The sequence below is a fragment of the Oncorhynchus mykiss genome, chromosome 12 (genome assembly GCF_013265735.2).
Source record: "Oncorhynchus mykiss isolate Arlee chromosome 12, USDA_OmykA_1.1, whole genome shotgun sequence".
Lineage (NCBI taxonomy): Eukaryota > Metazoa > Chordata > Actinopteri > Salmoniformes > Salmonidae > Oncorhynchus > Oncorhynchus mykiss.
Window position 1 is genome coordinate 4,915,657 of NC_048576.1, and position 12,590 is coordinate 4,928,246.

The following is a 12,590-nucleotide window of genomic DNA, read 5'->3' on the forward strand; positions in this document are numbered from 1 at the left end:
TTTGAATTGAAACTGAACTGAATTGAGAGAGAGCGAGCGGCAAAGTGAGGGTTTTCAGTCTTGCTTTGACCACCAGACAACAGAAAGAAAACAGATATAAGCTGAACATAACAGTATGTCAGTGGAAGAGAGGACAGTAACAGGAGACACTATGAGCTGAACATAACAGTCAGTGGAAGAGAGGACAGTAACAGGAGACACTATGAGCTGAACATACAGCCAGTGGAAGAGAGGACAGTAACAGGAGACACTATGAGCTGAACATAACAGTCAGTGGAAGGGAGGACAGTAACAGGAGACACTATGAGCTGAACATACAGCCAGTGGAAGAGAGGACAGTAACAGGAGACACTATGAGCTGAACATAACAGTCAGTGGAAAGGAGGACAGTAACAGGAGACACTATGAGCTGAACATAACAGGAGACACTATGAGCTGAACATAACAGTCAGTGGAAGGGAGGACAGTAACAGGAGACACTATGAGCTGAACATAACAGGTAGTGGAAGGGAGGACAGTAACAGGAGACACTATGAGCTGAACATAACAGTCAGTGGAAGGGAGGACAGTAACAGGAGACACTATGAGCTGAACATAACAGTCAGTGGAAGAGAGGACAGTAGCAGGAGACACTATGAGCTGAACATAACAGGAGACATTATGAGCTGAACATAACAGGAGACACTGAGCTGAACATAACAGTCAGTGGGAGAGAGGACAGTAACAGGAGACACTGAGCTGAACATAACAGTATGTCAGTGGAAGAGAGGACAGTAACAGGAGACACTATGAGCTGAACATAACAGTATGTCAGTGGAAGAGAGGACAGTAACAGGAGACACTATGAGCTAAACATAACAGGAGACACTATGAGCTGAACATAACAGTCAGTGGAAGAGAGGACAGTAACAGGAGACACTATGAGCTGAACATAACAGTCAGTGGAAGAGAGGACAGTAGCAGGAGACACTATGAACACAACTTTCATTGTCCTCCCTCCTCACGAGGGAGAGAAATTAGAAAATATCTTAAACATATGTGGGTTTTTGGTAACAAAATTACAAGGCACAAGTCAATGTTTCATAAACTTACAGAAGGCAAATATTTTCTCCAAAACTCGATATGTGTTGATATTAGTTGGCAGGGGGCTTTAGGTCAACATTATTGAGTCTCTTTTAAGACTTTTTCAGGTAGATGTTGTCTAAGATCTCTTTTCCATCTGTTTGACAAGAGACCAAAGCCTTTGCTTATTCTTATTTTTTTAGGATGGAAAATAGGTAAAAAAATGTATATATGCCTTAATTGATTAAAAAAATATAGAGAATTAGATTTCATTTGATATGCTCCTACGAACTTCGTTGGTGCTCATGTGTCCTTTTTAGATGGAAATGCCCTAGGCTAGACAATCTATCATCCTACAACTACATCAGCACATGAAAGTACAGAATACTATCTATTTATTTAGCTTTTCTAGCAATCTATATCTATATATTTTTTTGTACCTTCCCTCCGATGCTGGTAATGGTGTTTCCGACATCTGGACTGGGTGTGAGGACCGACGCTGTATCCTCGGCTCCAAGCGGATGACAGATCTCCTGAATGGGCTTTTGCCCCGAAGATGCCAGCGATTTTGGGGTGCCAGCACTCATTGTGCAAGCGATGGGAATCCGAGAACGGATTTACCGGGAAATATCTTCGTTTTTTTGGCCTGGAATGCGAGTTTTTGTGTGTGTGTGTGTGTGTGTGTGATTATTTCCCATGAATCCCGTGTATCAAACGCTGGACACTCTAGTTGCAACCAAAAGCTTCCAGCTGACTGGCACTGCGCAGTCTCGGAAGTAGAATAACAGTAACCGGAAGTAATGACGCTTCCAGCAATCACGTGACTTTTGTTGACATGCTGACAGAGTACAAAAAAAAAGTCATTTAGCGGTGTTTGTTTCTGTATCTAGCGAAGTAGTTTAGTTGGAGTTAAACATACTATTATTATATGTGATAGTTGTGTAGCTATTTGAACGATGGGTAAAATCTGAAACATCTGCTATCCGTGGTCGATTCGTCTGTCCCCAGTGTAGATGTTAACTAACACTGTGATAGCTGGCTCTATTTCATGTTTTATATTGTTTAGGTTGCAACCAGTCTTTCTGACATGGCGTCGCCTGCACCGGGTAAGTCAAGTAGAAAAGGCAGGGTCGAATATCCAGGGCGTTTTGTGCGGCTTGTTGATGCAGAGTCCTGGGGCTCAATTCAATCCGCATCGCGGAAATTCAGGTCTTTCTACCTCAAGTGGTGTAACCGCGTTGGAGCTGTCAAATCGGGGATACGGACACACAACAATACGGTTATTGTGGATAGTCAGATGCATGTAATAGTTCGTTTTTAAAACGTTTACATGCTTTGCAAGAAGAACGATTTCCCCAATAGTCCTGTTTTTAAATGGACACATCTGAAATGTCTACCTAATGATTAAACTTCCTTCCTGTGAGGTTTAATGGCGGTTGCCGTCTATGTTGCTTTACCGCCCCCAATACTACTCTGACTCTGGCCATATCAACCTGCCACCTTCCCTCCGGACACTTCCGATCCCCAGCAACATGAGCACCCCTACAGTTGACACACAACTTTATCCACCGAAATGACACAATCCTCTGTCCCGTGCCCTCCTGCACACTTCCCACATCTTGGGATCCCCCTCCTGCACACGGCTGCGACATGACCATAAACGTGGCACCTGAAACAGTACAGTGGATTCGCCACACTGGATAACTGATATCTTAACATGACCTTGTTGGGTAAAGAGTGATGTAACCGATGTGAAACGGCTAGCTAGTTAGTGGTGGTGCGCGCTAATCGGTGACGTCACTCGCTTTGAGACCTTGAAGTAGTTGTTCCCCCTTGCTCTGCAAGGGCCGCGCTTTTGTGGAGCGATGGGTTACGATGCTTCGAGGGTGACTGTTGTCTGTGTGCAGAGGGTCCCTGGTTCGAGCCCGGCGAGGGGACGGACTGAGAATAACTGAACTTGACCTCGTTCTGTAAAGACTGACTCAAAAGGACTGACAGTGACTGTTTCACCACCAGATCGGTGTCACACCACAAACACCAAGAATCTTCAACTTCAATAGCTCCACCTCCACGCCTAACGTTACCCTAGAAATCACTCCTTTCAAAGGTGCCCTGTTTCTAAAACCAAAGCCTGAAACAGATCTTGACCCAAGTTGCGTGACACGGAAAAAACACAAACAAATATCACAAGTTACCTAGGTTACCTTCACTGATTCAACTGCAGCCAGCTTCCCCCCCACCCTGAAACCACAACTGAATCAGCCAAAAGGCAAGGATCCACCTTCTCAACAAAATGTCACTCCTACTGGACCAGGTTCTTCTTTATCCAGTCCATTGATGCCAGGCTCGGGTTCTGAGCTCTTCACCACACCTTCCTCCTCACTTAACTCATTCACTTCCATAATTCGGTCTGGTGCACGGCTCACTCAGTTTGCACTTGACACCAATCTTCTTCGACACGCCATCTCCATTTTTATCACCCTCTTCCTCAGATTCAAAACCAACCTCTGCTTTCCTCATTCTTTTCAACCTCCTCTTCCTCATTTCCCCTCTCCATTCCTCCTCAGAAATCCACCTTTCTGTGTCCCAATATTCCTCTTCTCCCGACTTCGCTTGTGGCCTGGTGGCATTATGACGGCACTCCATCCCATAATTGTACTGCTCACCTCTACGGGCACCGACATTTTGAGAGCATCTTCCCAGTGACCAGGTTAGTCCAATACCTGATGATGGGACTTAAATAAATGCAGAAAATCGACCAATACCACAGTGACCAATCAAAATAGACGTTCTACCACAGTGGCCAATCAAAGTAGACGTTCTTCCACAGTGGCGAATCAAACGACGTTCTACCACAGTGGCCAATCAAAGTAGACGTTCTTCCACAGTGGCGAATCAAAAGACGTTCTACCACAGTGGCCAATCAAAGTAGACGTTCTACCGCAGTGACCATGTTATTTTTGCGAATCCTATTTGATTTTGAGTTCGGAGATATAAAGTTTGTGTGAAAACTATATTTCTAAGATGAATACTTTGTTTTTCCACATTCACTTCACTCACGCATAAAGTCATCCGCATGCTTGCCATCCGAAACAGTTCAGAACAGTTCCTGTATGTACTATTAGGATGATGTTTTGGTCTGAGCAATGGAAGGGTTTTTTGGGGGAAGGGTGGAACTGCAGTCTGCAATTTGGGGCGTTCCTGTGTCTGCAGGAGCACCTCTTTATACTCCAGTAGTGATGGGCATTCCGAGACTTTCGGCCTAATGTAACTTATCTGCAGAAAAAACATTGTTTTGAGATCAGAAAGACGTATTAACAGTAAGCCAATCAGGGAGCCAAACGAACGGCTCTTTCACCGATGCGATTCGGTTCCCGACGTTCACCAAAAAGATCCGTTCGTTCGGGAACGACCCACCACTACACTCCAGTACAGTAGGTGGCGTTAATGCACAATAACGTTGGATGCCAGCTACCGATAAACCGCACAGAAGGAGCGGTGGAGACAACCGTAGCTAGTTAGGTAGCTGTACACCGGTAGACACCGTCCTTCGACCCTGCATGCCGGGCACTGTTTTCCAGCAGTTCTGTATAACGACAGCGAGGGCAGGAGTTTGGCAGGCTGGAGCGAAGGACACTGTGCTAGTTTAGCCAGCTCTTCCTAAGGAGGACTCCGGTACACAGCAGGGGCGAAACAAGTTCATCAGTACAGTTTCTCCCAGCTCAGTGTTTTCTCCTTGTGTCGCTAACTAGCTGCTGTGCAACGATACATGAGTTTTACAACAACAACAAAAATCCACTTGAGAAATACTGCACCAAACATCTTAGTTAGATGTCAAATTGCACGACTAAGATAGATCTATTTGGTGAAAAGGGGAGGAGGATTGGGCTACTGATGCTGGCAGATGAAATACACCGCCGGGAACTCCAATTAACCTGTGTCCGTGCCCTTTTAATTAAAAAGAACCAGGTGTTTTAATACGCAGACTTACATTTGGACCTCACACCGATTTATGATAATCAGAGTAAAGTTTTTATATGACTACTGGCCTACTGCCACAGTTTATCAAACGATTTAGTGTGCTTGTTACATTTCCACGAAATCATGAAGATTTCTATCATCCTAATCGAAGTGTAGATTACATCTCACATTCCAGTGTTTCAATTTGCGAACAAGGCTGCATGGGATTTCTCTTATTGCCATTGGTTGCACAGAGTCACATTGTCTGCTTTAGATATAATGCATGGAGCCGCTTGTGGATTTGACAGCTCTAACGCAGTTTCCCCTCTGACACCGCCAAAACAACCGCTATGCAGATGTGGGCTAAAGAATATATGTTTGAATAGAGCCCTGAATCTTCGTCAACAGCCCTGGATAAGAGCTAGTTAGAATAGAGCCCTGGATAAGAACTAGCTAGAATAGAACCCTGGATAAGAGCTAGCTAGAATAGAGCCCTGGATAAGAGCTAGTTAGAATAGAGCCCTGGATAAGAACTAGCTAGAATAGAACCCTGGATAAGAGCTAGCTAGAATAGAGCCCTGGATAAGAGCTAGTTAGAATAGAGCCCTGGATAAGAACTAGCTAGAATAGAGCCCTGGATAAGAGCTAGCTAGAATAGAGCCCTGGATAAGAGCTAGCTAGAATAGAGCCCTGGATAAGAGCTAGCTAGAATAGACCCCTGGATAAGAGCTAGCTAGAATATAACCCTGGATAAGAGCTAGCTAGAATAGAGCCCTGGATAAGAGCTAGCTAGAATAGAGCCCTGGATAAGAGCTAGCTAGAATAGACCCCTGGATAAGAGCTAGCTAGAATATAACCCTGGATAAGAGCTAGCTAGAATAGAGCCCTGGATAAGAGCTAGCTAGAATAGAGCCCTGGATAAGAGCTAGCTAGAATAGAGCCCTGGATAAGAGCTAGCTAGAATAGAACCCTGGATAAGAGCTAGCTAGAATAGACCCCTGGATAAGAGCTAGCTAGAATAGAACCCTGGATAAGAGCTAGCTAGAATAGAGCCCTGGATAAGAGCTAGCTAGAATAGAGCTCTGGATAAGAGCTAGCTAGAATAGAGCCCTGGATAAGAGCTAGCTAGAATAGAGCCCTGGATAAGAGCTAGCTAGAATAGAGCCCTGGATAAGAGCTAGCTAGAATAGAACCCTGGATAAGAGCTAGCTAGAATAGAACCCTGGATAAGAGCTAGCTAGAATAGAACCCTGGATAAGAGCTAGCTAGAATAGAGCCCTGGATAAGAGCTAGCTAGAATAGAGCCCTGGATAAGAGCTAGCTAGAATAGAGCCCTGGATAAGAGCTACCTAGAATAGAACCCTGGATAAGAGCTAGCTAGAATAGAACCCTGGATAAGAGCTAGCTAGAATAGAACCCTGGATAAGAGCTAGCTAGAATAGAGCCCTGGATAAGAGCTAGCTAGAATAGAGCCCTGGATAAGAGCTAGCTAAAATAGAGCCCTGGATAAGAGCTAGCTAGAATAGAGCCCTGGATAAGAGCTAGCTAGAATAGAGTCCTGGATAAGAGCTAGCTAGAATAGAACCCTGGATAAGAGCTAGCTAGAATAGAGCCCTGGATAAGAGCTAGCTAGAATAGAGCCCTGGATAAGAGCTAGTTAGAATAGAGCCCTGGATAAGAACTAGCTAGAATAGAGCCCTGGATAAGAGCTAGCTAGAATAGAGCCCTGGATAAGAGCTAGCTAGAATAGAGCCCTGGATAAGAGCTAGCTAGAATAGACCCCTGGATAAGAGCTAGCTAGAATATAACCCTGGATAAGAGCTAGCTAGAATAGAGCCCTGGATAAGAGCTAGCTAGAATAGAGCCCTGGATAAGAGCTAGCTAGAATAGACCCCTGGATAAGAGCTAGCTAGAATATAACCCTGGATAAGAGCTAGCTAGAATAGAGCCCTGGATAAGAGCTAGCTAGAATAGAGCCCTGGATAAGAGCTAGCTAGAATAGAGCCCTGGATAAGAGCTAGCTAGAATAGAACCCTGGATAAGAGCTAGCTAGAATAGACCCCTGGATAAGAGCTAGCTAGAATAGAACCCTGGATAAGAGCTAGCTAGAATAGAGCCCTGGATAAGAGCTAGCTAGAATAGAGCTCTGGATAAGAGCTAGCTAGAATAGAGCCCTGGATAAGAGCTAGCTAGAATAGAGCCCTGGATAAGAGCTAGCTAGAATAGAGCCCTGGATAAGAGCTAGCTAGAATAGAACCCTGGATAAGAGCTAGCTAGAATAGAACCCTGGATAAGAGCTAGCTAGAATAGAACCCTGGATAAGAGCTAGCTAGAATAGAGCCCTGGATAAGAGCTAGCTAGAATAGAGCCCTGGATAAGAGCTAGCTAGAATAGAGCCCTGGATAAGAGCTACCTAGAATAGAACCCTGGATAAGAGCTAGCTAGAATAGAACCCTGGATAAGAGCTAGCTAGAATAGAACCCTGGATAAGAGCTAGCTAGAATAGAGCCCTGGATAAGAGCTAGCTAGAATAGAGCCCTGGATAAGAGCTAGCTAAAATAGAGCCCTGGATAAGAGCTAGCTAGAATAGAGCCCTGGATAAGAGCTAGCTAGAATAGAGTCCTGGATAAGAGCTAGCTAGAATAGAACCCTGGATAAGAGCTAGCTAGAATAGAGCCCTGGATAAGAGCTAGCTAGAATAGAGCCCTGGATAAGAGCTAGCTAGCTATTTGTGCTGATTATTTTCATGATCTTCTGTTTTTTCTGCCATCAGGAGTCCAGAACAAGAACCGTGTGGCCATTTTGGCTGACCTGGACAAGGAGAAGAGACGCTTGATACATAATTCATCCATGAATAACCCTGCAGCCAGGTATTAGGAATGAACATGTATCTATCTATCTGTCAATAGTGGGTGGTGTCAGTGAAATAAATCTTGGTTGTGTCTCATATAGTGTTCTGCTATAGACCAGGGCCCACTGCCAGTGTTGTGCTATAGACCAGGGCCCACTGCCAGTGTTCTGCTATAGACCAGGGTCCACTCCCAGTGTTCTGCTATAGACCAGGGTCCACTCCCAGTGTTCTGCTATAGACCAGGGCCCACTCCCAGTGTTCTGCTATAGACCAGGGCCCACTCCCATTGTTTTGCTATAGACCAGGGCCCACTCCCATTGTTCTGCTATAGACCAGGGCCCGCTCCCACTGTTCTGCTATAGACCAGGGCCCACTGCCAGTGTTCTGCTCTAGAACAGGGCCCACTCCGTGTTCTGCTATAGACCAGGGCCCACTCCCAGTGTTCTACTGTAGACCAGGGCCCACTCCGTGTTCTGCTATAGACCAGGGCCCACTCCCAGTGTTCTACTATAGACCAGGGCCCACTCCCAGTGTTCTGCTATAGACCAGGGTCCACTCCCAGTGTTTTGCTATAGACCAGGGCCCACCTCCCAGTGTTTTGCTATAGACCAGGGCCCACTCCCAGTGTTCTGCTATAGACCAGGTCCCACTCCCAGTGTTCTGCTATAGACCAGGTCCCACTCCCAGTGTTCTGCTATAGACCAGGTCCCACTCCCAGTGTTCTGCTATAGACCAGGGCCCACTCCCAGTGTTCTACTATAGACCAGGGCCCACTCCCAGTGTTCTGCTATAGACCAGGGCCCACTCCCAGTGTTCTGCTATAGACCAGGGCCCACTCCCATTGTTCTGCTATAGACCATGGCCCACTCCCATTGTTCTGCTATAGACCAGGGCCCACTCCCAGTGTTCTGCTATAGACCAGGGCCCACTCCGTGTTCTGCTATAGACCAGGGCCCGCTCCCACTGTTCTGCTGTAGTCCAGGGCCCACTGCCAGTGTTCTGCTATAGACCAGGGCCCACTCCGTGTTCTGCTATAGACCAGGTCCCACTCCGTGTGTTTTGCTATAGACCAGGTCCCACTCCCAGTGTTCTGCTATAGTCCAGGGCCCACTCCCAGTGTTCTGCTATAGACCAGGGCCCACTCCGTGTTCTGCTATAGACCAGGTCCCACTCCGTGTGCTTTGCTATAGACCAGGTCCCACTCCCAGTGTTCTGCTATAGACCAGGTCCCACTCCCAGTGTTCTGCTATAGACCAGGGCCCACTCCCAGTGTTCTACTATAGACCAGGGCCCACTCCCAGTGTTCTGCTATAGACCAGGGCCCACTCCCAGTGTTCTGCTATAGACCAGGGCCCACTCCCATTGTTCTGCTATAGACCAGGGCCCACTCCCATTGTTCTGCTATAGACCAGGGCCCACTCCGTGTTCTGCTATAGACCAGGGCCCGCTCCCACTGTTCTGCTATAGACCAGGGCCCACTGCCAGTGTTCTGCTATAGACCAGGGCCCACTCCGTGTTCTGCTATAGACCAGGGCCCACTCCCAGTGTTCTACTGTAGACCAGGGCCCACTCCGTGTTCTGCTATAGACCAGGGCCCACTCCCAGGGTTCTACTATAAACCAGGGCCCACTCCCAGTGTTCTGCTATAGACCAGGGTCCACTCCCAGTGTTTTGCTATAGACCAGGGCCCACCTCCCAGTGTTTTGCTATGGACCAGGGCCCACTCCCAGTGTTCTGCTATAGACCAGAGCCCACTCCCAGTGTTCTGCTATAGACCAGGGCCCACTGCCAGTGTTCTGCTATAGACCAGGGCCCACTGCCAGTGTTCTGCTATAGACCAGGGCCCACTCCCAGTGTTCTGCTATAGACCAGGGCCCACTCCCACTGTTCTGCTATAGACCAGGGCCCACTCCCACTCTTCTGCTATTGACCAGGGCCCACTGCCAGTGTTCTGCTATAGACCAGGGTCCACTCCCAGTTTTGCTATAGACTAGGGCCCACCTCCCAGTGTTTTACTATAGACCAGGGCCCACTCCCAGTGTTCTGCTATAGACCAGGGCCCACTCCCAGTGTTCTGCTATAGACCAGGGCCCACTCCCATTGTTCTGCTATAGACCAGGGCCCGCTCCCACTGTTCTGCTATAGACCAGGGCCCAGTCCCACTGTTCTGCTATTGACCAGGGCCCACCTCCCAGTGTTCTGCTTCAGACCAGGGCCCACTCCCAGTGTTCTGCTATAGGCCAGGTCCCACTCCCAGAGTTCTGCTATAGACCAGGTCCCACTCCCAGTGTTCTGCTATAGACCAGGTCCCACTCCCAGTGTTCTGCTATAGACCAGGTCCCACTCCCAGTGTTCTTCTATAGACCAAGGCCCACTCCCAGTGTTCTGCTTTAGACCAGGGCCCACCTCCCAGTGTTTTGCTATAGACCAGGGCCCACTGCCAGTGTTCTGCTATAGACCAGGGCCCACTGCCAGTGTTCTGCTATAGACCAGGGCCCACTGCCAGTGTTCTACTTTTGACCAGGGCCCACTCCCAGTGTTCTGCTATAGACCAGGGCCCACTCCCAGTGTTCTGCTATAGACCAGGGCCCACTCCCAGTGTTCTACTATAGACCAGTGCCCACTGCCAGTGTTCTACTATAGACCAGGGCCCACCCCCAGTGTTCTGCTATTGACCAGGGCCCACCCCCAGTGGTCTGCTATTGACCAGGGCCCACCCCCAGTGTTCTGCTACTGACCAGGGCCCACTCCCAGTGTTCAAATATAGACCAGGGCCCACTCCCAGTGTTCTGCTATAGACCAGGGCCCACTGCCAGTGTTCTGCTATAGACCAGGGCCCACTGCCAGTGTTCTGCTATAGACCAGGGCCCACTGCCAGTGTTCTGCTATAGACCAGGGCCCACTCCCAGTGTTCTGCTACTGACCAGGGCCCACTCCCAGTGTTCTACTATAGACCAGGGCCCACTGCCAGTGTTCTGCAATAGACCAGGGCCCACTCCCAGTGTTCTGCTATAGACCAGGGCCCACTCCCAGTGTTCTGCTATAGACCAGGGCCCACTCCCAGTGTTTTGCTATAGACCAGGTCCCACTCCGTGTGTTCTGCTATAGACCAGGGCCCACTCCCAGTGTTCTGCTATAGACCAGGGCCCACTCCCATTGTTCTGCTATAGACCAGGGCCCACTCCCATTGTTCTGCTATAGACCAGGGCCCACTCCCAGTGTTCTGCTATAGACCAGGGCCCACTCCGTGTTCTGCTATAGACCAGGGTCCACTCCCAGTGTTCTGCTATAGACCAGGGTCCACTCCCAGTGTTCTGCTATAGACCAGGGCCCACTCCCAGTGTTCTGCTATAGACCAGGGCCCACTCCCATTGTTTTGCTATAGACCAGGGCCCACTCCCATTGTTCTGCTATAGACCAGGGCCCACTCCGTGTTCTGCTATAGACCAGGGCCCACTCCGTGTTCTGCTATAGACCAGGGCCCGCTCCCACTGTTCTGCTATAGACCAGGGCCCACTCCCAGTGTTCTGCTATAGACCAGGGCCCACTCCCAGTGTTTTGCTATAGACCAGGTCCCACTCCGTGTGTTCTGCTATAGACCAGGGCCCACTCCCAGTGTTCTGCTATAGACCAGGGCCCACTCCCATTGTTCTGCTATAGACCAGGGCCCACTCCCATTGTTCTGCTATAGACCAGGGCCCACTCCCAGTGTTCTGCTATAGACCAGGGCCCACTCCGTGTTCTGCTATAGACCAGGGTCCACTCCCAGTGTTCTGCTATAGACCAGGGTCCACTCCCAGTGTTCTGCTACTGACCAGGGCCCACTCCCAGTGTTCTACTATAGACCAGGGCCCACTGCCAGTGTTCTGCAATAGACCAGGGCCCACTCCCAGTGTTCTGCTATAGACCAGGGCCCACTCCCAGTGTTCTGCTATAGACCAGGGCCCACTCCCAGTGTTTTGCTATAGACCAGGTCCCACTCCGTGTGTTCTGCTATAGACCAGGGCCCACTCCCAGTGTTCTGCTATAGACCAGGGCCCACTCCCATTGTTCTGCTATAGACCAGGGCCCACTCCCATTGTTCTGCTATAGACCAGGGCCCACTCCCAGTGTTCTGCTATAGACCAGGGCCCACTCCGTGTTCTGCTATAGACCAGGGCCCACTCCGTGTTCTGCTATAGACCAGGGCCCACTGCCAGTGTTCTGCTATAGACCAGGGCCCACTCCCAGTGTTCTGCTACTGACCAGGGCCCACTCCCAGTGTTCTACTATAGACCAGGGCCCACTGCCAGTGTTCTGCAATAGACCAGGGCCCACTCCCAGTGTTCTGCTATAGACCAGGGCCCACTCCCAGTGTTCTGCTATAGACCAGGGCCCACTCCCAGTGTTTTGCTATAGACCAGGTCCCACTCCGTGTGTTCTGCTATAGACCAGGGCCCACTCCCAGTGTTCTGCTATAGACCAGGGCCCACTCCCATTGTTCTGCTATAGACCAGGGCCCACTCCCATTGTTCTGCTATAGACCAGGGCCCACTCCCAGTGTTCTGCTATAGACCAGGGCCCACTCCGTGTTCTGCTATAGACCAGGGTCCACTCCCAGTGTTCTGCTATAGACCAGGGTCCACTCCCAGTGTTCTGCTATAGACCAGGGCCCACTCCCAGTGTTCTGCTATAGACCAGGGCCCACTCCCATTGTTTTGCTATAGACCAGGGCCCA

At 49.1% G+C, this 12,590-nt stretch overlaps 2 protein-coding genes across 3 annotated transcripts in view; one reads left to right on the forward strand and one right to left on the reverse strand.

Moving 5' to 3' along the window:
* LOC110536767 (sorting nexin-30-like) overlaps positions 1 to 1,822 on the reverse strand; it is a 64,277-nt gene extending 62,455 nt beyond the window's left edge. For both annotated transcript variants that reach the window (XM_036936741.1, XM_036936740.1), the window contains exon 1: positions 1,503 to 1,822. In XM_036936741.1, coding sequence (XP_036792636.1) covers positions 1,503 to 1,649 — 147 coding nt within the window. In that variant the 5' untranslated portion in view covers positions 1,650 to 1,822. The remainder of the gene's footprint in view (positions 1 to 1,502) is intronic.
* Positions 1,823 to 1,828: 6 nt separating this feature from the next.
* LOC110536873 (SOSS complex subunit C) overlaps positions 1,829 to 12,590 on the forward strand; it is a 48,433-nt gene continuing 37,671 nt past the window's right edge. The window contains exons 1-2 of the mRNA XM_036936742.1: positions 1,829 to 2,168; positions 7,796 to 7,892. Coding sequence (XP_036792637.1) covers positions 2,150 to 2,168; positions 7,796 to 7,892 — 116 coding nt within the window. The 5' untranslated portion in view covers positions 1,829 to 2,149. The remainder of the gene's footprint in view (positions 2,169 to 7,795; positions 7,893 to 12,590) is intronic.